At 39.7% G+C, this 26,100-nt stretch overlaps 1 protein-coding gene and 1 long non-coding RNA gene across 4 annotated transcripts in view; both read left to right on the top strand.

Annotated features, from left to right (window-relative positions):
* Positions 1-51: 51 nt before the first annotated feature.
* LOC107200929 lies at positions 52-23,471 on the top strand. 2 transcript variants are annotated; one of them, XR_001519859.3, is made up of 5 exons: positions 52-246; positions 12,444-12,546; positions 13,657-13,720; positions 19,421-19,597; positions 22,132-23,471. It is a non-coding gene; the product is annotated as an uncharacterized LOC107200929 (long non-coding RNA). The 2 variants fall into 2 exon arrangements; XR_002001414.2 differs by lacking the exons at positions 19,421-19,597; positions 22,132-23,471 and having other exon boundaries at positions 56-246; positions 13,657-14,452.
* A 2,277-nt stretch (positions 23,472-25,748) lies between these two features.
* The window catches only part of CNOT10 (CCR4-NOT transcription complex subunit 10), a 32,172-nt gene continuing 31,820 nt past the window's right edge, over positions 25,749-26,100 (top strand). Inside the window, exon 1 of one of the 2 annotated variants that reach the window (XM_033511915.1) lies at positions 25,749-25,893. In XM_033511915.1, the coding sequence (XP_033367806.1) occupies positions 25,872-25,893 (22 nt within the window). In that variant the 5' untranslated portion in view covers positions 25,749-25,871. The remainder of the gene's footprint in view (positions 25,894-26,100) is intronic. The other variant, XM_015619504.3, reaches the window with a different exon arrangement.

Below are 26,100 nucleotides of genomic sequence, written 5' to 3' on the forward strand. Positions count from 1 at the left end.
GGCGGGGACCCGGATGTTGGGAGGGGCGGGGGCGGGCCCGGGGCGGGGGCAGCGGCGCTCGGGCCTCGCCCCTCGGCCTCTCCCCTCAGCCGCCTCCCCAGCCGCCCCGGCACAGCAGCGAGCGGCCTTGGGCTCGGCTGCCTTCAGTACCGCTCCCCCGTGTGAGGTGTTGCCGTGGGCACGGGGCTGCGCCGCTGGCTCCTGGGCAGCCCCGGCCCTGCAGGAAGCACCGCGCATCCGAGAGAAGTAAGTGCGGCTCAGGGGCAAGGTGTGCCTTTTGGGGAGAACTGGGTGGTCGTTCTCTGCAAGAGGCCTCGTTACTTGCTCTTCTCTCACGAGTATCGCATGAGAAATCGGAAAAGATGGGTCACAGCACCATCATTTTAACAGCTCGACTTTGGCTAGAAGTTCCAGAAGAAGCTTGCAAGTGTGCCAGCCCTCTCTTCATATATTTCCTAGTGTAACACAAGGATGGCGGTAAAGTCTGTGGAAGTTCAGTGGGTGAGTTTTGTCCCTTAAGGGGAATTCAGGGAAAACCTAACACAGGGGACGTTTCCTCGTGTTCCCCCTTTTAAACAGAGGATGCACATTCCCAGAGACTCTGGGTATACGGAAAGGTACGACCTATGTACGCCAGCAGTTTGCACTTTTATTTTTCTTGCTGCTGTGTTGGACTTATTTTTCCCAGAAAACACTGATTTTAAGTAGCATTTTGAAACAGGGGAAAAAAAAAAAGTTTTTTCTTAGCCATGTGTTTCTGTCAATGTCTCTCTGTTGCTTTGCAACCCAAAATACAGATGTTTCTTTCACATGTTTGTTGATTTAGTAGGGATCAGCTGTTGTGATGTGTAGGTCACCATTCATGAAAGTGTATTTCTTTCAGGTACTTCAGCTATAAAATAAGTGAAACTATGGTAGCCATGTGCTGAATTGGAGGTATCTGTCACAATAAATGCACAGTTATTGATCAGAAGTGTATCGACAGAATGTAGGTGCAGAAGACTGGCAAAGTTTTGTTGTTGATGCATCATCTAGTAAACAGGGACCACTGAATAGAGGAATGCTGCTGAAAAGCTGCCAAGAAAACACCCTTTCTGCATGACCCTGCAAGGCCTCCTTATGACCTGCTGTGAGCTGCCTTCACCTGTTATCTCTGGTTTTCATCACCATTGGGTCAGCTGACTTAAATCACAAAAATACAGAAAAATTGATTGCTGGAATGGCTGACTAACACTGCTAATTTAATGAGCTGAATCAGCTTGTGGGAAGTGTTTGACAAGAGGCAGAGCCAATACAAGGGAGGGAGAACAGAATTGACCAGAAAGTAAGGGAAGAAGAAGGGTATGGTTTGAATTTGGAAAGAGTGGGATGGGAATGCCTTTTCAGTGACAGTAAACAGATAAGCTCAGTTGCAGATTGAGCTCATGTTCAGAGAGAAAGGGAAAAGCAAAAAGAACCCAAACAGATTCTTGACGTATTTCCTAACAGAAAGAGCTTCTGAGAGTCCAAATTTCAGCCAGCTACTTCAATCAAAAGGGATAACATTGCTTTTAATATAATATGAGAAACAGATGTCTGTTTATCCTGGTGTGTTGTTTTTAGATTTTTGTGAAACTTTATTAAAAAGGGGCGAATCACTGAAATTTTTTTAATTAGTTTTAAACACCTCACTTGCAGAAGCACTGAAAATAAGGAGTTTTAAAGTACTTCATGTTGCTTGTTATTTTAAATTATGTTCCTTATCATATTGTTCATATGTGAGCTATATTCAATTGAGATATATAAATAAAATAACCCTAGGACGTTTTTGAAATTAGAATGTAGATGACAGAAGTAATATTTAAATATGTGAAAGAAGTAGAAAATAAAAAGCTTCAAGGGAGAATGATAATAAAAGCTTGCTGCTTTGTGGCAAGTTAGGAACTTACTGATGTTGAGAAAAGATGGTGCAATTTTCCTGGTTTTTTACTGTTACAGAGGCTAATAATGCTATCTGGAAAAAAAAAAAATCTGGAAACTAGAAAGCTTCCAACCTAACAAGGATTATTCACAGTGAAAAAGAGACCACCTCTTTTCTTTCTCCCCTCCTCCTTCCTCTGACATCCTTTCATTCTGGAGTCTTTTTAAGGTGGCTTTCACTGCCTCATCCTCTTGTCGTAGAGGATTTTGCTGTGTATCTGTGAAGGGATGTGTATAGTTAAAATTCCCTGAGGATTCACTTACCAGATTGTCACACGTGAACTTTTGATGGTGCTTGTGTGATGTGTTTCCTACCTTCAGCAGAAGGCATTCCCCTCCCCTCCCATTCTGCCCCCTCTCCATTTTATTTCTGACTCGGGAGCTGCAGAGGAGAAAGTGAAAATGGAAATGCTTGGTCATCATGCTCTCAGGTTAGGTTACAAAAAAATCAGGATGGAAGCAAAAATGTTGAGAGAATCAAGCCTTCATCAACTGCAGCATGCTGATAGAGTATCCCAATTAAATTATTCATAGAGTTCGCTGTACAGCATGATAGGAAGAGGAAATTTAGGAAAGCTGCAATGAAGCAACTGTAGAAAAGCAGGGGGGAAATCAGTAATACGTTTTTTCCTTTTCTATCCTGTGAAATAAGTTTCTGTCTGCAAAAATGATCTTGTGAATATATGGGAAAAACCACGCAGTGTAGCATTTTCCAAAGTGTAGCTGTGAATAGAAATGGATGTGCCTAGCAAACATTAAAGCCTCATTTTCTCCTACCTCACCCAACCTGTAGCTATTTAGCCAAGTATGTTAACAATAAGGTCTTCCCTATTATCACATTTTAAATTTTGAAGTTAAAGTTTTTTATTTGATACTATATTATACTAGTGGCTGTTACACTTGCAGAGATAGGTATGACTGTACAATACAAAGGTAATGAAGAAACAGATCCATCAACTGTGATCAGAAATAACATTTTTTCAGCTGATGATCGTTATAACCATTCTAACTGGAAACAGCACTGCCAACAGCTTAACTACACATGTGCACAAGAGTAAAGTGCAGCAACATCTCACTGCTGAAATAATGTAATTTCCTAGTACAAACAGGCTCTCCATCTCTCTGTGAGCTGCCCTGGGGTGATGCCAAAGAGCAGACCCTGGGAGGGAGTCAACTGTGCTGTGCTGACCAAGGAGGCACCAACTGGGAAAGATGACTCCTGTGCACAGCTGGCTGGTGATGTGGAGTCTAGGTCTCTCTCACATCCTGTGCCTTTTCACTTTCTGATGTGTTTTGACTATGCTGTGCTTGTTCTTAACAGGGGGCTTCTTGTTGCCTGTCTCTCTTCACATAAAAACTTTTGTCTGAGTTAGCAGTGTATGAAATTCAAAAAGCAATGATCCAGCTTTCCTGTCTGCATCTATTGTCAGTGGCCAAATACTATAAAATTGGTTGCAAATTTAGAAGGCATTTTTTTTATAAACCTATGGAAATGAATTGTTATAGTTCAATTACATTTAAAAGATACAGTTTGGGTTCTTATAAAGACTTTTGCCTTTAAGGCAAAACCAGCATCTTAGCAATGTTGACCTTGTTGAAATCAAAATTATAGAGTTCACTGTGCACAATACATACTTTTTACTGTGCAAAAAGCTTCCCTTTGAAAAGGCAGCAATGAAGAGGCAGAATACATAAAATTTCCAAAAAGATGTTTTGTTGCCTTTGGATGTAATGTATTCAAAAATACAAAAATAAGCCTTTAAAAGAGAAAGACAGGGTGATTTGTCATCATTTGTTGATTGGAATTTTTGGGAAGTTAATATGCAGAAAGCATTCATGAAGTTGGTAATGATTTCTGAAAGTGTCTTTTTTGCAGTGTTAACAGCCAGTCTTCTGAAACTTAATCTTGAAAGTGAATTACTGATCTTGTTTACAAGATTCAAGTTATTCTGTCAAGAAATTAAAGAAATGTTATATGACTTACCTGAACAGTTGCAATAGCACTATTTGCAAATGGATTACTTCAGCACAGAATTAATATTTCAATTTGTATGCTGAAATTTGCTAATTTAAACTCCATAGATAATACTTTAAAATAACAAACATGTCTCAGGAGCCTTACTGGGATTAAGCCTAAGAAATACTAGACTCTGGCCAGTTTTGTGTATCACATTTCTATTTTTCATTTGACCAAGCATAAATCTTGTTATTCATCCAGCTGTGGTTTGTGCTGGTTGGTAATATAAGCTCTATATACCACTTCTAAATTTATTTTCTACATACTGGACTGTAAATTTTTAAGAATGGTCAGGACTAGCTAACTGTGAAACAGTATATTATGGTCTGCTGCCATAGGAGACAAAATCTTTCATTTCACATAGGCAATGTTTGATTTCTTGAGTCTAAATTTGTTACCAGAGCATCTTAAACATATGTTTAAGTGCATCCTTAAATTTACCTGAAATCAGTGGGATTTTAAATGTGCTTTACATGTCTCAGTGACGATTAAAAACATGTGCTTAGTGTGAGTTTATGGAGGGTCTGATTTGCTGAGATCTGAGTGTCCTTGTTTTTCATTAGCAGACCAGGTATATTCCCTCTCAAGGCACATTCAGCTCTTTCAGGGCCACATGGTGTAAGTACAATTGTTCTGTTGGTTTGAGCAGGATAATTTCTTCCAAGAGATAAATGTCTCAGGTGGTTTGGTTTGTTTGTTTTAGTTCTTTAATACAATACTGTTTATTCAGAAAAAATATATATGAATGAATAATTTTTCAGATTACTGTAGAGGCGAGGAGCAGCAAATACTTCCTTGTGTTTTATTAACAATTCTGCTTTTTCAGTGAGTTCTTTACCTTAGGGAGCTGAATGACTGTTTCTCAAGTAGCTGGTTTTCTTTACAGTGGCTTTTTGGTTGCCAGATGGCATGGCTACTTGGATAGGCTAACATAAAACAAGGAAGGATCTGTGTTTGTGATGTGGCAACTACTTCATGCATGTTGTCTCAAGGTATCCATGAAGAATTTTGTGTTTGTTCTGTCTTTAGTAGGAACAATAAGGTAGGATATCTTCCATTACTGCAAAATAAGAATGATACATGTGATTTCCTAATTTTTTCCTTTTCATAGTCTAGTCTTTGAAGCCCTACAGAGTTAAACTATATATATATATATATATATATATATATATGTATGTACTTGCTTAAAGTTAGGTTAGAAATCACAATTTTAACTAGGTGGTATGTAGTTTCATATGTTGGAGAAGGATATTTTTTTCCATATTGCTCTTGCTGTGAATGATATCTTTGGTGAGGATGATGTCCTTTTCAATAAAATTGCCTGGTAAAATCATCCTCCTCAGAACTGCATGAATGGATGACTTAGGTTAGTATAATCAAGTTATGAATTATACAGTACTGTACTCTCTGTGAATTGGTAGAAAAACCTAGGCCAAACAGAAAATAAACAAAAATTGACTACATGAGGAACTACCTTAGAATAGCCTTAAAATGTCTTAGGATGCTTAACAGAAAGCCAAAAAAAAAAGTTATTAATATGATAAGAGGAGAAATACTGGCAATGAGAGTTAAGAGTTCGTGCTTGAAAGCAAACCTAAAAGAAATATTACATTCAGTAAACAGAATTGTGAAAATTCTTTAGCATGGAAGGAGGCCTGATTACTTTGGGGTTTTTTTGGCTTTTATTTAAGTCCTGGCAAGATCTATCCTTATGTTGTATTAAGAGATGTGATGCACAAAAACAACGAGCAGAGCTGCCTGCAGAGTGCCAAGAATATGTGTTGTTGAGACACATTTTTAACACATAAGGCAACATTTGAAGAATAGGGAGTGGGATACCATGGCATGAGGGGAGAACATCAGATCTCAGCACAAGGCATTTATAGCTCTGCTCAAGATAAACAGAGCAATGGGACAGGGCCATCATGGCCCTTTGCCTGACTGGTTAAAAATAAGCATTGTACAACCTTCATATGCATCTCTCCCTTTAATGTGTGGGAGGAGAGAAGACAGATGCTCTGTTCTTGTCCCCTTTATGGCATCCTCCCAGGTTCTTATCCCTGCCCTTCGCTCAGTGATGCCACACTTGAGGGAAAGGCCTCTGATTCTTAATCCCTGGATGATGGGAGCAGGTCTATGGATGTAGCTGAGGATTAACTGATTTTTTTTTAATAAATTATTTTACTCATAATAAAGGAAGAAATCTTGTATCTTGTGGACTATAAAAACACTTTCTCATCACTTTGGTAAGAACCTTGACAAGATAAAGGATCAAATCTTAATTTGTGGAAGTACTATTCTATGAAACTGATTCACAGCAAGTATACCTGAGTGAGTTAAAGTACTAAAGAAAAGTAAGGAAATAAAAATTCTTGATTTATTCAACATTATATGTTTTCTAAGAAAATCAGGTCTTGTTTTTTTCCCCAAAAATCTTTATAGTTGTCCAGCATTATGTATGTCATTGGGGCTTCCTGTGTTTAATTATTTTCTCTAAATTCTTTGCAAACTGCCAATGCAGCAGCTATCTTTACGATGAAAATTTGCTAACACTTGACTGTATGACTAAAATGAAAGTATTTTAGCTAAGTACTCTGAAGATTTTGAAGTGAGTATTGATATTTATTAATGCAGTGTTCCATGTTTTGGAAAGAGATGGAGATCAGCTGAAGCATTTGTCTGGCTCACATCACATTACAATCAAATTGCATTTGAAATCTCCAGTTGATTTGTTTTGCCTTTGGACAGGCTTTCAGAAGGTTAGTCAGGAATGTTAAAGCCGTGTTGGATAGGTATGGGCATATTGTGGGGTTAATTCTTCCCTTGACTTGAACTAAATCAAGTGAAACCCCCATTAAGCCAGAGGTATTGCCACAAAGCAAAATGGGCATGGAAGGATAGCCAAACACAGACTGCTTCCTGCAGGCTGTTTCCTCTTATTCATTCAGTTCTTCAATGTGTGAGGAACACAGAAGCCAGGTGCAGTGGCAATAGGACATTAGGATGGCAGAAAGGGAATGAGGAAGTACCACTGTCCTGCTTCTTCTGCTAAGCAAACACAGATCTTTCTAATTACATAGTCTGATTTGAGATGTGTGTTACATATTTTCAAAATGTATGTTAGAGTATAAATCACTGTAAGGTAAACATTGTATGGTTTCATATGGGGATAAATACATACAGGCTGTATATTCAACTTCAGTAGTATTTTGCTTGCTTTCGTAAGAATAAATGTGCATACACAGCTATTATGTAGTGATATTCAATAACTAAATCTAAATTTCTGCAGAAGGACACACATTAAAAAAAACCAAAAAACTCTTAATTTTAAAAGTTTTTCAGTGTGTCCTTTCTCTTAAGCTACTTTGTCTTTCACAGCCACTTTCTTACTCATCTGTAAAACATGAATGTCCCTCATCCTCACACCCACCAAGTCACTCTGGACCGTTAAGGTCCTGGAGCTTCTGATCTTGTGGCACTTGGGGACATGATTTAGTATCGTCAGTATTAGATAAATGGTTGAACTCAATGATCTTGGAGGTCTTTTCCCGCCCAAGTGATTCCATGATACTACATTTCATTTGTTCTGTGATAAAGCTCTTTGTATGGTATCTGTGTTTTGGAGCCCTTTTATGTCCTCAAATCCTTTTTTTTTTTTTTTTGAGGTTTATGTTGATCTTTTTGCTGGTCTTTCCTTCATGGTTGTATAAGGATAGAATCCACTGCCTAAGCAGTTTCTCTCATTCCCACCCCTAGACCCCTGCCCTTCCTGAATTTGGAAAAAGTGCTGATATGACAGTGAAGCACTCAGTGAGATAAGTGGTAGACTTCCTGAAACTGTGTTCTCTGTGCAGTGTCTGCTAGTAGGAGTGACTTGCAGCAACAAATCTGCAGTGTGGAACAGAGCCAGAGAAACCATGAGGAGTGAAAGATGTCCAAGTTACCTAAGCAAATTGGATTGTACAGGCGAAAGATTGGAAATTAAGATAGACTGCTCTTAAAAAGTGCAGAACCATTGTAAAGTGCTCTGTCAATCTGCATTTCCTACTGTTTTAACTGCATTTCTTTCATTCTCAGGCATGTCTTAGGAACTTGGTGATGATGTCAGTTATCTACCACTACTATATTAAGATGTTTCTTCCAAAACGATAAGAAGCAATGCGATTCTCATAATAGAATTGTCACTAAGCTTCAGAGTCATTGTAGTGACTTGCAGGGCTCAGCATTCCAGCAAAGCCCTTAGTGCAAATGCTGAAAATCTTTTCAGTTTGCATGTCAAAGATTATCCTAGACTTTGATATGTATGGAAAAACTGGAGTCTTTTCCATGGAAATTCTGTGTTCCAGAAAGGCAAATCAGTACAGAGTCAGCGAGGAGAAAGAGCTTAGTGATCCATGGGATTGGGAATGTACAGTGGGAAACTGAGAGCGTAATTACACTACACAGTGAAGTATAGTATATAAATAATTGATTTAATCACCACTAAACTATTTCCAGAAGTGACTTTGTGCAGCCACGTTAGTTTGGCTCTGAATACATGCTGAGGAAGACTGACTGTCTCAGTGGCAGGGCACATTGGTCTGAAAGGAATGTGTTAACCTATCTGCCCAGCTCTTGGGACCAGGGGCATGTGGGTGTAGAATGTTTGCAGTGTCTGCTCTGACAGGCCTGGTGTCACAGCCAGCTGGGACCTCTTCACATTGCATACCACGGTAGCAGAGATGTGCTGTAAAAGACCTTGCCTCAATGAGCCAAGCTAAATGAGTATTAACAGATTATATAATTTCCTTCTCTGAATGTACCAGCCCAGAGGTAAAGTTCTCCTTAAGCCAAGGAACTGTGTTAATAGAAGAGCATTAACCGACTAGGAATACACTGACTCCAAAAATCAAATAGCATTTTTCTGAGTAGTTACAAGAAGGGCTTTGCTCAGTTTCTGAAATAAATTAAGTGATACAGCTGCAAGTGTAAGAGTTGAGTAGTTGTAGTGATTCAGGAGTTTCCTTCTAGTCCTATGTTCCCATGTCTCACAATTCTGTTCAAGCATCAGAGTCAACAATACATCCCACTATTGAATCATCTGGGGAGAGCAGGGTCCTAATTATAACCATGTGCAGTAATATTCTCCTCTTATCTTTCATGTATCTCTTATCTATGTACATATCAACCATATTTCAGTTAACACCACTGAGGTATGAAAGCAGTGGTTTGTCTGGTAGCCAGAGTATATAACCTTGAAAATGTGTAGGGAATTAGGCTGCTTCAGTTGGACAGTTAATGAAGCAATTTTGTTTTATTGTGATTCTTTTTGTAGCAGTGATAGAAGCAGGGAGCTCTTGGCCAAATTTCTTGTAACAATATGCCAAACAAAATACATCATGATTTCAGTCATTCTAGCCATGAGGACCTGAGAACTGCTGAATTCAGCCAGATGAAAAGTCTACCTAACCTAGTAAGTAGATACTTATGGAAAAAATGTCCGGAGGCAGTCATGCTTACGGTGATTTTTCCATCATGCTCTTCAGGCCTTCAGTGATTAGGAGACTCTTTTGTTTAATGGTTACTGCTGACCTAGTGAATAGAACTGCTGAATCAATGAAGTCATGATTTTTCTGATCCATGTACAGTTTTTGTCTCACAATATCTAATGAAAGTAAGTAAGTTTAGTTTAAAAACCCCACATGCCTTCCAATATTTATGTTGTGAAAACTAATGAATAACTTACCAGGTCACCTTTTGAATAGAGTTCATTATTTAGTACATCGCTCTCATATTATTCTCCTGATATTTTTCTAATTATATCATAACCTTTTTGATAAAGGAATTACTAAATCTCCATATAGTATTCATAATATGCTTGTGGCCTGAGTGTTTAGAGGGCAGATTTTTCATGTTTTTCTCTGTTAAGTTTTAAATAAATCCCAGATATATTTGTTCTTTTAAGCACCAGATGTTTTCAGATTTCTTTCCTGGTGATACTAACACCTCATATATATATATAATGTTATATATATATATATAATGTTATATATATATATATAATGTAATATATATATATATATAATGTAATATATATAATATGTAATATATATATTATATGTAATATATATATATTATATGTAATATATATACACACACACACATGTATGTGTATTTTCCCTTCTTGATGTGCATTGCATTTAATGACAGTGAATAGCCTCTGGCATTTTATCACCCATTCAGTATTGAACCGCCTCCCAAGCTTTTCATAGCCAGCCCTAGATTTCCTCAGTCTAATAGTTTGGTGTCATCTGATTATTTTTTTTCCTTTGTCTTATTATGTGTTGTTTTTTTCCACATTGTTTATGAATATATTGAGGGCCCACATCTGTCAGCTGAGCCTAAGTCAGTGAATCCTGAAAAAGAATACAAGCAATATAAAATATGACTTATAAAAATAATTCAGCCTTTCTCTTCTTTTTCTTCTAAAATGAATTCTACCATTTTAGTTTTATTCTTTATTTATTTCATAATTAGATGTGTTTTTAATTTGTTTTCACAATGCAGTTCTGCTTTTCAAAGCACTTATAGAATAGGTGGAAATAGAAGACAACAGGAATTCACTGCTTCCTGATAATTTAAATGTCACACATGTTGATGTTAATGACTAACATTTTTATTTCATATTTCACTGTATGGGATTCTGGCACATACTGACAATTGAGGGTGATTGTCAGGAAATAACTATATAAAAGAAACTGTTTATTTTTTTCATGTTAGCATGTAAAGGTTGTCTTTGACTGTCTACAATCTCCTATTGGCTTAATCCACTATACTTACTTATTAAGCTATGAATACCTGCAAATCCTTTAAAGGATTAACTGTATCTGCCTGCTAAGCTTTCCAAGGCAGTTAAAAATAACTGCAGGCTGATTCTACTGACACACTAAAAATTGGACCTGCTCTACATTTTATGCTGTATTTGCTGCTGCTTTGACAGATGTGATACAGTCTGGAGGTACTTAAACCTTCTATGAAGCTGGGTTGGCCAAGTGCTCTCAATACCCCAGTTCTGACTAGCAGCTGTTTTTCCTTACAGCCCACAGAGGATCAGCATTTGCTTTGTCTCGTGAAAAATGCCAGTGACCAAGAACATACCAGGTGGAAAAAGAAATTCAGCTTAATATCAATTAATGAAGGTGTCCTTCTCTGAAGAAAAGGCTTTGGTTTATACATGTGTCTGCTATGCAGCCCTTCCTGTTTGCAATGGTTTTTTTCTAGCTGTGGTCATTGACTTCAGAAAATGTGTCTCTTTTCCACATTTACAAAATTGTTGTATTCTAATACAGTATAAGCATGTATGCTGGATGCTGCTAGGTACTGTTAGGAAGGCAGCCACACACACGAGATTCCTCACATGGGAAGCTTCATGGGGAATTCACTGTTTCTCTCAATGGTCCAGAGGGTGCAAGAGACAGCAGCAGGTTAATCTGTGTACTGTCTACCTCTATTCCTGCTGGCTGTCAAGGAGGAAGAGTTGAACTTCACCACCTCTGAACTTCACCACCTTCCTGCCTTGATCAAGGAAGTTAAATAGTGCAATATATAAGATGGAAACTTTGAGACAAGACTTTGCACTTTCCGTTGTCTTTTGCCAGACATTTTCCTTGGAAGTCTTGTACGGGTACAACAGAAATTTCTGGATGCAAAAGGATACCATAAACTCCAGTGTTTTCTTGCTGTCAAAGGACAGAATGGGACAGTGATTCCCTGCTGCAGTGATGCCTACATTCATTAGCAGATTGTTTAGGTTCCTGCACAAAAAAAACCGAAGTGCATGTAACAGCTGAAACTGGTTCCCACACTTATAACTGGAGCTGGAGGAATGTAACATGGCATAAAGTTATTTTCCCCCCAAGTGATAGGCATCAGGCCAATTAATACTTAGCTGAGTGGATGAAACCTGCATTTGTTTAAAGCTGAAGGGGGAATATTGAAAACGAAATTCAGTGAGATGTAGGTATTCACAAGGGACTACTCTGTCAGCATTCGTTATAGCAAACTCCTGACTGTAAAACCATATATGAATATTGAATAATATGAACTTGGGTTGGCTTGCCAACCACTCTGTCAGAGTCTAAAGCACTGACAGAAATCCAGAAAGAATATTGGATCCATCAGTGTGGATTCAGGCTTCAATCCCCAAAATTATAGCTGCTACAGTTCTTTAGCTTAACTAGTCCAAGAGCTAAGTAGTTGCTGATTAATTACTTAATTATTATGCTATTTGGCAGTAGGAGGGCTGCTCTTCTAAATATGTATGGGAGCAACCAAAGCTGAAGGTTCTAGCTAAGACACAATAAGCAATATAACTCCATTAACATTAATATGTGCTAATTTATGTCTAAAATATGGATTAAAAGTTGTGCTGAGACAACTTCATACTGAGCTATATTAGGAAATCACATTGTGCTTTTACTATTTCTAGCTAAGGGAAGTGAACAAAAACTTGGAAGAGTTACATTTAAAGCCCTTGTTCCAGTCCCTGTCTGCCTGTGTGTGGCCCTGGTCTGCCTGAGGAAGTGCCATGGGTAAGCAGATACATTGCTTGTGATACTCCAATGTTTCTTAGAATTGCAGAATTTCTACTGTGCCCTGCATTGCACTACTCAAGCAACAGATGACACAGACATACCAGGGAAATAGTATGGTTCTATTTATTTCAATACTAATTTTTCTAATTAGGCATATATTCCTTAATGTTTGCTTTTATCTGAACTTCACCACAAACTGTCAAGTTAAATTTTACTCAATGTGTATTTTTGGACAGAGTAGATGGACTTGTACAAAATGCACTTCCTAACATATTTAGTATTTTCTTGTGAAGAGAAAGTAGCATTCTTATGTTTTACAAGAGAAATCTTGTGGAACCCAAGCTTGTCAGATTTTTGCCAGAAACTTGCTGGTTGCCTGCCAGCTCTCTACCCATCCACTTGGCAGGTGGCCCAGCCTTCCAAGAGCTGCAGCTGCCTCTGCGTCAGGGCTGGCAGCACTTGCAGGGCTTCAGGTCCCTGAGCAGGTGTCCAGATGGACTCCCTCCCAAAGGGTCCCTGTCACCCTGGGGTGATGTGCTGTGCCTCCTGCCTCCTCGCAGGGCTGGAAGCTAAGGAACTTCCAAGCCTGGAAATGTTTTACTTTGTGCCAGCTTTCAGTACTTCTTTAAGAAATTGTTTTGTAAGTGGACATCCTATTTCTGTCACTAAGGAAGGCCTTGTACCTGAAGACAGGGATGGATGCCTTTAACACATCACTTTGTATCAGTCCTGCTTCTGAGGAAGGTTCATGAAGAAATGACACAAAATGCCAACAACATGTCTAGAGGAATGTTGTTTTTTCAGTTGGAATTTGGCTTCTGACATTAGCATTAGGTTTAGCTGAGGTTTTGTGTTTCCCTTTTATCTTAGGAGACATTCTTCCCTGCCCCCCCCCCCAATAATATCTAATCTTATTTGAGATTCAATCAGACATCAGCAATGTTTTGTGAACTAGTTTTTAATCAGTTAAATATTCATGGTAGTTGATACAACCTTGGTATTAATAATGTATTGTGAAAGACCTGAAAGAATAAATAGAAGCTGATAAGCTTTATGTTGGTGTGTACATGGTTGTTGACCTTAGTATTTTTTATCCTATCTTTTTAGGGCTGAGAAAAGTACAATTTAAGAGCATGGAGCATTCCGGGGTGTGTGTATTCTTTGTATAAAAGTAAGTGCCAACTCAGGTTAATAAATAATAAAAGTGCACAAAGCAATTTTTCATCCTTTTTCTGATTATTCTTTAATATTTTACTGCATTTTGAATAGCTTGCTAGAAAACTTATCTTTCCTAATGGCTCTCTACTCCAAAAATAAATAAATTACACAATAATAGGCAGAGTTTCTGCTCTAGGTACTGCTTGTAGATTGCTACTAGATGCCATGTAAATCAATCAATCTCAACTTTATGGAAACTAAATAATGGTATTGAAATTACATTACATGTGAATGTAATGAAGGAACTGTGATACACCAGGTATTTTATAGACTGTTGTCTGGAGATACCTTTTTTAAGACTGCCCTCAAGGAAATGTAATGAGGAATTTTTAATTAACATAATACAGGAAAGCTTAAGAACATCTTGTAATTGATTTGGCAAATAGAATCAGTGATACAATAGAGGATGACATTCTGGTAAAATTTCTTCAGCTTAGTAACTTTTTCAACAAATTTGCTTAGTGATTTTATTTCAGACCTTGCCCCACTAAAGGCAGTAAATCCATTCCAGAGTTCCTAGTGGGGTAGAGTAACAGTTTCAGAGTCTAGGTAGATGTTATTTTGTCTTATACAATGTTACCTCACAGTGTAAGAAGTGAAGGACTAAATACTGCCTTATTTAAGGAACCAAAGGCCCATCAAAATCAGTACAAAAGGCGGAAGCACTATAATAAAAAAAAAAAAATATGAAGAAAAAGGAAAAAAAAAGAGAAAATATTCCTCTCCTGTTTCTCAGCTAGTACAATATGTTGGAGTGGAGGTTAGCTTTGTTATGAATTTTGCAGATGCTTCCAAATAGCTGCCCAAAATTAAACCAAGCTTGATTGATTTGCCCCTGCGCCACTGCAGCTTTATGTGTTTTGGAAAGTACTGGGGATCTGTTAATAATAAAATTAGAATGAAATATAAATAAATAGTACACACTGTTTCTTGCTGATGTGATGACAAGTAGTTTCTCTTTGATTTTATTGCTCTCTATTGCACTAGCCAATATAAAAATTGTGCCAACATGGTTTTCACAACACTTACCGATTACCAATAACTGCCTAACTCAATTTCTGTTTACAAACTTAATAACAACATGCTTACATAAAGTAGACTGTGATGGTCACATCTTCAGCTACATCCTGGCATAGCTCCAATGGCATAGCTGTTGACTTCATGAGGATTTGGATACAAACTTAAAGTTAAGCCATGCTTAACTGCTTTGTCAATCTGTCTCTCTCCCTGTCCTCCTGCTGTTACTATCATATGACATCTATGAAATTTAGCTCATGCTGGCATATGAATGAGTGTTCAGGTATTTCTATACACTCTTTGTACACAAAGCTGTGGTTTCAGGCTTCAAGCCTGAAGAAAAGACTGTATCCAGTGTGACTCTCAGAGTGGTGTGAGTGTGTGTGTGTGTGTGTGTGTATCTGTTCTCTAAGACCACGTGTGGGACTCTCATCCAACCAAAACTTCTGTAAGAAGGGAGACTGCATTTCAGAATAAAACCTTCTCTGGGATTCCATGCCAAAACTTATGCTTTTTGTAGCAGTTGTAAATTAAGTCCTCTTCTTTATTGGTTTTGAATTTAAATCATTTAGAGGTATTATTGACTTGATAAACATTTTTTTCATTGTATTTTAAAGCATTTACAGCAAAATACTACATCAGTAATAGAAGCAAAGATTAGAAAATGAGTTGTATAACTAATATTATATATAATTTCACATACAAAACAAAAGTTATTACATAAAGGAAGGTATAATAAAATTATAACTGTAGGCAGTGGCTTTATGAAGAGTGTAAGTTTCTCAAATACTTAATAAACTAAGAGATTTTACTAGAAGTGTAACTTGTGTTTATGGGATTTATGTGCATTCTTCCCCAAAATAGCATTCAACTACGATAAGGTTTAGTTGGGCATTTATTCATGACCATATTAATGAATGTGATATTTCTAGATATGTCTGTAGAGCTGTGGTTATATTTAAACAAAAGGTTTTATAACTGCTTTAATTATTGTGATAAACCAAAGCTAAGTATTGCCATAAATTAGAGGGGAAAATATTTTAAGCACACATTTCCTTAAATTTTATCTCCTAAAAAGTTAGATAGCATTTCTATGTATCTCTTCATAGTTTAGTATTTGCTAGATATACTGTTGTTTCCCCTGGCATTTATGTTCTGTAAGGCAAAGGACAACAGAATCAAGAAATAAACATCTGAGCATGTCACAAATCCAATTAACTCTGACAAGGGCTAGTAAAGTCAAGTGAATAACAAAGCACTGCTGTCTGGAAGCGGCTTTGCAGACAGTAGGACACCAGCTGGACAAAGCAAAAGTACTTCAGGCAGCTGAATTTTCTGCCTCCACTAAGACCGTCTTATACCCCAGTGAGGTCACAGTGCTATAGCATTTTCAAGTGTCAGATCTCATCTCTTCACTGTTTCTAAGCGGCAGGGAGGAGGAGGAGGAGGGAAGCGTTCCCCTCACAGAATGTAAAATATGTGCTAATGTCATTACGAGTAATGCAGCGAAGCAGAAACTGCAGTTACCATTGCACAGCCTCTCCTCAACCACCACCACAGTGCTGGGTTATGATAGAAACCTCCAAGATGTTTCAGTGCAGTCCTTGGGCAGAAATTGTGGTGGTTTTCTAATCCCAAGGCCTGTATATGTTCAAAGTAGCTTTCCTTCTTCTGGCTCTTGACACATGGAACTACCCTATATCCCATTTAATGGAACTGAATGATTAAATGATTGCTTCACTGATCTGCTGGCATTCATCCATGCTTGAGACTCAGAAATGTGGGGGAATTTCTCATCTGGAGTATCTAGAGATGTTCCTTTGGCAAAGTTATTTTTGGGTTTATCTTGACAGGAGAATCCACTCCCTGCCCATCTGCCTGGAAATTAAAATCTTCACTGTCTGCAGAAAGGAAATACCTGCTCCATTTACTTTATCTGTGTAACCCAAATAACACAATGTCACCCTTGGAATCTTTTCTTGTTCTAACCTATTTCTGTGTCATGCCATGTCATGTCAAGTATCCTTAAGTAAAATGCTTTCCATTCACACTGTAGTAATGGAAGGATCTCAGACCCATATGCAACACTTTTATAATACTTTAAAATACAATAATACTTTTAAAATACAATATTTTTACTGTTAATTGTCAACATTATTTGTTGCTAATAATCTACTTTTCTAGTAGCCAGAAGAGTCAAATATGTAGTTTGTTAGCTTTAACATGGGTTATAAAACTGAAATAAACAGATGTCTTCAACTTTGGGATGGAGGAAGGAATACTTCATAGGAAACAACATGAGAATTGAGATTAGCTCATAACTCACAGTTAGTTTGCAGCTGAAATTTTGCACCACTTTTTAATATTTTAATTGAAACTAAAAATATATTAACTTCATCAAGATTTTCCAAGGGGAGATTACTGTAGTTCAGAATGGGATTTCTGGGTTCTAGAAACCAGAAACAAATACACACAATGACTCAGTGATTAGCTCATTAAATTACTAGATTTAGAGCAGGAAAATGAACATGTTTCCCCTCTTCTAATTCTACGTGTTTCTATGTTCTGCACCTTTTGAATCTTCCCCCCACTCCCCAAAACTTAAAGAAATATTTGTTAATCTTGGAGCTGGTCCAAATTTTCCTGATACAGAGAATTTAACATGGGATGAGATGGATAAATGGAAGTGTCAAATGGTCTCTGAAATCAGAAAAAGGAGCAAGGAAATAATAAAAATATGCAGAATTACTTCTAGAGAAAATTAAACCTGTCATCATGCTTGTACATTTTCTAACTGCATTGAAGCTTGATCTTCTTGCTACAACTTTGGACACAAATAGAATTTAGCAAATGGAGATATGCTGCAGAAGCAGCACAGGCATATGCTGACATACAATTTCCATATGTCAGTCCACAGTGATTCTTGAGCTCCTGAGACACGTTTTGTTCTTTAAATAGTTTTCCATCTTTTTAACATTTTGGAGCACATTGACTATTTTCATTATGTTTTTTTCCTCCTTCCTTTGAAGCCACATGCATTTACAACTAACTTAGATTAGGCAGGAAGGACAGATAGAAAGAAGCTAAAATAGCTTTCAGAAATTACTACTACAGTCAAATCTATTTGGAACTAAAAGACCCAACACAAACACTTGAAATAAAATTAAGTCTACAATAATCTTTATAAATAAATAAAACATGTGGGTTAGGATTTTTATCCTGCATTCACCCAGGATCACATGCAGTATTTTGTTCCTGGGATGTAACACAGCAAATTAAAATTTAATTAAAAAACCAACAAAACCCCCTTTGTATTTAGTAATATATCATTAAAACCTGAGGTTTTTGACTTGAACTAGAGACTGTCTGAGTCAGAACCTCACAGACTCACACAGAGAACAATAGTAGCTGCCAGCAGAGTTTTTCCTGTTGCTTTTCACAAACAAACAAACAAAAAAAGGATATTTCTGTATGATGTGCAGCATGAAGGCATTTAGATGCAAGTTTTACAGAGACCTACAACTCTAGGCAAATAATAGGTAAAACCCCCTCTTATTTCTTAAAAAAACAACTCCATCACCATAGACTTAACATCTTTCAACAAATTGCATGGTAGTCTTAGGTCCCTAAGTTCCTAAAAGTTCTGGATGAAAAAATACTTCAAATTCACTCAAATGCCTATGAGAGCTTAAAAAAATAAAGAAGAATAAATAGAACATACATAAAAATTCTGCTGCACACTGTTAAGGTAGGAAAACTGTACTGAATACATTTCTTTGGCTTTTGCGACATCTCATATAGGCTTTATCAGCAAAATATTTTGTTTCTTTAGTGAAAAAAAAATTGCTTTATACTTCTCAAGAGGGAAATCATGTATTTCTGAATGTCTGGAGAAATGCTGAGAATAATAACTACAACAAACGAGTCATTAGTATGAATTTACTTCTTCAGTGTCTGGAGACAATTTCCTAATAAGCTCCAGCCTCCTAGCTGTTGTAAACCAAGGAACCATCCAGTATTAGACTTTCCTGCTAAGTGTGCATTGCAGCTTGGGCCAGTACAGGAAGAATTCTTAAGGCTGGTCTGAAAGAACAAATGTTTCCTCAAAACCTCTGATTCAACATAGGTACATTTGCTTTCTAGTTCTGTGTCTTAAAAAGGGTCAAAGCTCTGCAATGTTGAAGGGCATAAAGTAGTGCTTGACCCATTGGACATAAACACATATGTCATAGAGACATCCTCCTGCTAGGAATAAATCAATTCTTACTTGCACTAAAAGGCACTGATGTAATCACAAAATGTTTTAGAGATCTTTTACTAACAGGGTAACACTGGAAATTTTGCCCCTTTGCAAGTTATGGATTGGGTCTTAGCATACTTTTGTTGAAATAAAGGTACTGCTGTCAATTTGAGAGTTGAACTGGAAACCAAAGTTCTGTAAGGTTTATGCTGGCCTTCTCTACAGGAAGGTAAACAACCCAAAATGTTGACGTGTGAATAGTTCTCCTTCCACAACTTCTTTGTTTGCCAGAGTAGTTGTAATTGTGTGGGCAGATTTCTTCTAGATGACACCAGAAGAGAAAAATGTATCATCTTCTTCAGGTTATACAAAACCATGTTTTGTTTCTTATCCCAGGAAAGACTTAAATGGCACAATTTGGATGATCTCTGGACTTAAACCCATTACCAGGAAAAAATAATGATGCAATTTTGAGAGCCAAATGAAGAGACAACACATAATACCATATACAAGGAAAATCAGAGGAGATCTTTAACAGGGAAAGAGGAGGTACATGATGGAGCTATTTACCAGGTACTAGAATGTGAAGAAAAGCGGAGTACCTCTTCTCAAAAGGGAATTACAGAAATGTATTGAGGATATTGTGGCATCATTCCTCTAAATCCCTTATACTCCACAGTTCCCTGTTTCTCATTGGTATCTATCCCCTTGCTCTCAGAAGTTTTGCATCCACTTGTTCTTTCCACATCCCAACATCCTGTCTGTCTAAGCTTGTCTCCTAGGCTCAGCATTTCTATCTGACTGTGAACAAAGTTGTCACAGTGGTAAACGCTGTCAGAAAAATATCCTGTCTCTTTTTTTTTCTGTATGTGAAAGCAAGGGGTAAGAAGGGTCTACTCAAGGTGTTTTCCTGGCACTGCTACAGTGCCTGGAGGGCAAAGGCTATTCCTCCTCCCCTGTGCCATCAAGCAATCCATGTTCCAGCACCAGAGTGAAGAGCAGGATATGAAACAGGTAAAACAGTGTCACTCAGAAACTGAAAGAGGGCGTCCTTCCACCTGTGAAGTTTTTATGTACATAGTGGAGACTGGTGTGAAACATATGTATGTGAGACAGGTGAAAGGAGAACTTGGTGCTCCTTAGAGGTCCCATGGTCGAGGAAGTTTTGTGAGAGAGCTTTTTTTTGAGGGAGTTTCAAAATAGGTGATGATGATGTGCAGTACTGGGCCAATTCCCACCAGATGCAAAATAACTTCCGTGTGAGAATATACTGGAGCTGTGAGGAACCTCAGTTCCTGCAGTTTACAGCTGTCAATCTGATCCTGCTGCTCTAAATGACTTGCTAAAGTAAAAATACAGCCTCTGCTGGTTTATTCACTAGCCTAGACAGAACAAATACATGCAATGCACTATAATTTTCCAGGAAAATACATTCAATAACACTCTGAAAGTAAAACCACTGTATTTAAATGAGATTCACAGCAGTATGCTTTATTGACTTTGAGAGACAGATTCAGAAAATGAGGAGTACCAAACTGAGACTAATAGCTACACTCAACATACTTAGGCTAATTTACGCTGTAAACAAGAACTCCACTGGCCCAGCAGAAAAGTACCTGGGGGTGTTGGTTGACAGCCAGCTGAACATGAGCCAATGTGTTCCCAGGTAGCCAAGAAGGCCAGTGGCATCCTGGGCTGTGAAAGAAATAGTGTAGCCAGTAGGACCAGGGCAGTGATTGTCGCCCTGTGCTCGGCACCTCAAGTTCTGTGTTTAGTCTTCTGCTCCTCACTGCAAGAAAGACATTGAGGTGCTGGAGTGAGTCCAGAGAAGGGCAACAAAGCCAGTGAAGGGCCTGGAGCACAAGTCCTGTGAGGAGCAGCAGAAGCTGGGGGTGTTTAGCTTGGAACAGAGGAAGCTCAGGGGGGACCTCATCACTCTCTACAACCACCTGAAAGGAGGCTGTAGCCAGGTGGAGGTTAGTCTCTTCTCCCAGGCAGCAAGTGACAGGGCAAAAGAAAATGGCCTCAAGCTGTGCCACAGGAGGTTCAGGTTGGACATCAGGAAGAATTTTTTTCACTGAAAGGGTTGTCAAGCATTGGTACAACCTGTTGCTCCAGGTGCAGGAGTCACCATCCCTGGAAGTGTTCAAGAAATGTCTGGATATGGCACTAAGTGCTATGATTTAGTTGACATGGTGCTGTTTGGCCACAGGTTGATCTTTATGGTCTTCTCCAACCTTAATGACTCTTTCTTAATGATCATGCCATGTTTAAACATGCCTTGCTTTATTGTACAGTGCCACCTAGGGGGTAAAGGGTTTTAAACTAGAGCGGCAAAGGAGACAGAGCTTTATTAATAACATATAAAGCATTTCTTCTATTAGATTCTCTTTTGGAATATACTAGACAAACAAAATGCTGCTGAGATTTTCATACTGTGGAATCTGGCAAAAGAATTGTAATTTCACAGGTCCCTTTGGGGCTGGCCATACTCTCTCCTCTCTTCCATAGCCTGACAGTGGGGATGCCACAAATCCCAGTTTTCTCCTCTGCTAGCCAGGTCTCCCTGGTATGGTAAGTGGAGAGGTTATCTACATCTCCTTACAGCTGTAAGCTGAGTAGGAGATTGCTGTATTGCTCGGCTTGGGTCTCCAAGGACTGGAAATAGAGCCTTGAAAAGTTTGCTTTTTGAAGCCAAAAGCAGAGAGAAAACCCTGGTCTACTTAATCTAGTCTGCTAAAGGAAGGTAGTGAACAAGGCAGGAAAGAGGTGCTGAGACTACTCTGAGAGCAGATACATTTTATTCCTCCTGAAAATTCCCCAACTCCTTGAAATTACAAATTACAGTTGGCTCCCTTGGACTTCTAATGATTCAGCCTAGAAATGGGCAAAAGCAGCATAGAAAAACTGCCCATCTCTGTACCATGTTTATTTTCTTCAAAATGAGATTTGTTTTAAAAGCCTGAATTGTGGTAATTTCTTTTCTGGAAAACCAAAATTCCAGGAGAGGTAATATTTTAGGAGTGTTTTGAGGTTTTTGGGTTTTTTTCCCCCACACACTTTTATTCTCTCAAATGGTATTTGATTTTATTCTGTATCTTCCACAGCAGATGGCGTGCCTGCCTCCCTGAGACCAGAGATCCCAGCAGAATGTAAATGATACGAGAAACTTGTATAACATAGAAACAATTGTATAATATAAGAAACAATTATGCAAGAAATGTGCTCCTCTTTCCTTAGAGGAAAGTAGTGATGCTACCACAATATTTTTGAAGGAGAAATGTCAACATTTTTGACTGCATGACTATGTGTTTGAATTGTATTAAAGGGCAGATCTCTTCCTTTCCTTCACTAACCTCCACACACATAAGCAATTGATTATTAATAAGAGATTTTATTTAAGTTCCTTTTTTTAAAATAATCCATACTGGGAAAAATAAAAGGCCAGCTGACAAAAATTGCTTTGTCTGCCCCCTAGAAATGGAAAAAGAGAAATTATTTTGCAAGCCACAGACAAGGCAAAATGATGATGGAAGTTATACCAAACCTTGCTCTAAGTAACCCTCAGGTAAACAAGTCCTGTGGTAAAATCACGGCATGATGGATAAAGCAAACTCTTACTACTGTCCTCTAGATATCATGATGTGGAAGAGGAGCAGCTGGATACCAGGGCTGCCACTTTTGAAGCTAAATAGGTTTTGACATGCTCGTTAAAGAAAAGCTACAGTAAGGCACTACAAATTCACCATGGTGCCCATCCTGCTGTGACATGCTCTGGAGCAAGCAGGCTCCTGCTCAGGTGCTGGCAATAAACAGGCCAAGCCTGGGAAACCGGGACATGGACACCCACATCAGGTCCACATTGGCCATTCTGGCTTGGTCACTCAGCATAGATTTTTAATGACTTCCTTGATAAAATCAGAGAGAATATGCAGTTAAACTTGTAGCACAGTGCTCTTCCATGTATAGGTTTTATTTCTTACCAAAACAGCATGGCTTTTACATATATATGCACATATAAATAAATAGAATGCCAACATAAATAAATACTTACACTTTTAAATATATACACATTAGGAGGACTTGCTATTGCAACTGGCAGATATTTGTAAACATGTATAGGTCTTGTCCAACAGCCCTTTCTTACAAAAGAAGATACAACAAATGCAGAGACTTGGTATAAGACATTTAAGAAAAAGGATTGTGTGATTCTTTCATATATATGTCTAAAAGAAAGCCTGAAGATCAGAGCTGAGTGAAGATGAATTGGAGAAGCGGTGATAAATAGTAAGTTATTAGACATAATTTGGAATATTCAGAACTTCAATTACAAAATTTAAAGAATCATCCTGCTCTTCAAATTCCTGAAATAATCCTGTTCCTTTTCAGAATCCTTCATGTTACAGGGCCTGGCTCATTAAAAGCTGTGATTTCAAGTTGTTCAGAGCTGGTGTGTGTTAGAGTGTGTTTCTTCCCAACTGTATCCCTGTGTTAAATCTTTCCTTACCTACAAACCTGACCTCTCTGAGGGGCCTGACAGCAGAGTTATGGAGAACATTGTCACTGGAGGCCACTGCAAGAAGACTGCTAAGAAATCCTGCTTCCAGTAAATCCCTTTAGCTGTTGACTTCCCCTATGACAACTTTCCTCCTTAAACCTTTCTCTAACGTGCAAGAGGCACGCCATAGGTGCAGTGTGCATGAGACACTCTGGGCTGTCTTGACAAGTGTTGTCTGCTGGCAATGCAGCAAAAACTGAGGCAAAAAAGCTAAAATCTCTTAATCAGAACTGACTGTATCTATACTCACTGTCACAAGCAGAAAAACAAGGTGAAGTTTAACAGGAATAAATGAGGAAGGAGTGGGGGGAGGTAGAAATCTTGAAGAACCATGTCTGGAGAAATTATAGAAGAAAGTGTTCCCATATCAACAGATAACTGTTGCCTATCACTGTGGAAGCTGTGACTGACAGGAGCCCCACAGTGACACAGGAGAAGCACAGTGCAAGTCGGTGACGGCCATTAAGGGTAACTGTCCCTGTAGCTTGACTCCAAGGGACAGAGACACAAAGAACCTTTTGGTGCTTAAAGGGGACACCTCTGGGGTACCTTCTAACCTCATCCCACTTCCTGTTATAACTATGAGGGTTCAAAAAAAATAAACCCTACCTGCCTCCTCTGCACACTATCCACAGAGTCCATGCCCAAGAGTCAGAAGTAGCTGCTGAGTCTACCAAGATACACTGTAGCAAAAATGAATGCTTAAATACTATGTATAGCAGTATCCAAATAATCACTGAATCCCTTATCTTGGAAAAGCCCTCTGAGATCATGAAGTCCAGCCCATGACTAAGCACCACTGTCAACCAGACCATGGCACTAAGTGCCATGTCCAGTCTTTGCTTCCAGGGGCAGCAACTCCATCATCTCCCTGAGCAATGCATTCTAATGTTTAATTGTTCTTTCCTCCTGAAATTCCTCCTGATGCCTAACCTCACCTGGCACAGCTTGAGCCTAGTCCTGTCACAGGCTGCCCAAAAGAGCCTGACCTCCACTTCACTACACCCTCCTTACAGGCACTTGTAGAGAGTGATAAGGTCACCCCTGAGTCTCCTTTTCTCCAGGCTAAACAACCCTGGCTCCCTTGGCTTCTCCTTGTTATCCTCTAGACCCTTTGCCAGCTTCACTGACTTTCACTGGACCCACTCCAGCACCTTTATGTCCTTCCAGAACTGAGGGGCCTGGACCTGGACACAAACACTAAAGTATCTTTAATATTCATGACTATGCCAGTGCCATTTATCCCATGCCTGTTACTTTAATGAGAAATATAATAACGACAAAAGCTAATTGAGGTCTTCAATCTGATGATGGTTTTGTCTCCCCGCTCAGGCTCTGGGTGTCCAGTGCCCAAACAGCCACTTAGGAAGGAATGTGGGATGCAGGCACCCAACCTGCACCGGGCATTTATTGCCATTAATTAGTATGGTGAGAAGTACCTTAACAACACTTTAGATATTATGCTTGATAATCCACATAAACTAGAGACTATATTAAACAGAAGCCTCCAGGTCCCTGCTATTGCTTTGGAGGGGATCACAGAATGGGTCAAGTTGGAAGGGACCCCAGGGGATCAGCTGGTCCAACCCCCCTGCTCAAGCAAGACCATCCTAGAGACCTTGCACAGGATTCCAGGGGATTCTTGTATATCCCTGGTGATAGAGACTCCTCAGCCTCTCTGGACAATCTGTTCCAGTGCTCCGTCACCCACACAGCAAAGTTCATTTTCATGTTCAGGTGAAACTTCCTATGGATGAGCTTCTGCCCGTCGCCTCTTGTCCCATTGCTTGGCACAACCGAGCAGAGCCTGACTCCATCCTCTCAGCACCCCACCTTTAGATATTTGCATACATTGATGAGAGCCGGCAGGTCTGGACGGGGCAGGAAGGACAAGACCCGTTCGAGACGGCGGCCGGCGGCTGCCAGCGAGCTCCGTGCCAGGGGAGGACCGGGCAGTGCCGCACCCCGGCCCTCACATGCCAACATGGCGGCCCCACCTCCCTCACCTCTCCCTCCCCCCGCCGCGTCCTTGCGTCACATCCGCGCTGCCCCGGCAACAACCGGACGTGGCGGGCGGGCCGGGAACCCGGAAGCGGCGGGCGAATCGGGGCGGGCGGCGCAACCGGCGGGGCGGGCCCGGCGCGCGCAGGGCAGCGGCGGCGGCAAAGTAGAGCCGGGGGGGGCAGTGGCCGGTTGGTGGCGGCGGTCGGGCAGCGCGCGGGGGACTCTCGGCAACTACCGGCGCGCTCGGGCTGTGCGGTCCCGCACGGAGCTGCGGCCGAGGCGGAGATGGCGGCGGACAAGGCTGCGGGTGAGTGCGGGGGGGGGCCCGGCGCGGAGGGACACGCGCCCCCGCGGGTGGCGGCGAGCGCCGCCGGGAAAACGGCCGCCTGTGCGGTTCTGTGCCGTGTCTTTCCGCCCAGGAGGTAGTGCCCCGCCGTCCGTGGGCCGCTGTGAGGGGTCCCCGTGACACCTGCGGGTCACCGGCGGGGCCGTGTGCGCACGGCAAGCGGCGCTG

Source organism: Parus major, chromosome 2, assembly GCF_001522545.3.
Source record: "Parus major isolate Abel chromosome 2, Parus_major1.1, whole genome shotgun sequence".
In the NCBI taxonomy this organism is placed as follows: domain Eukaryota; kingdom Metazoa; phylum Chordata; class Aves; order Passeriformes; family Paridae; genus Parus; species Parus major.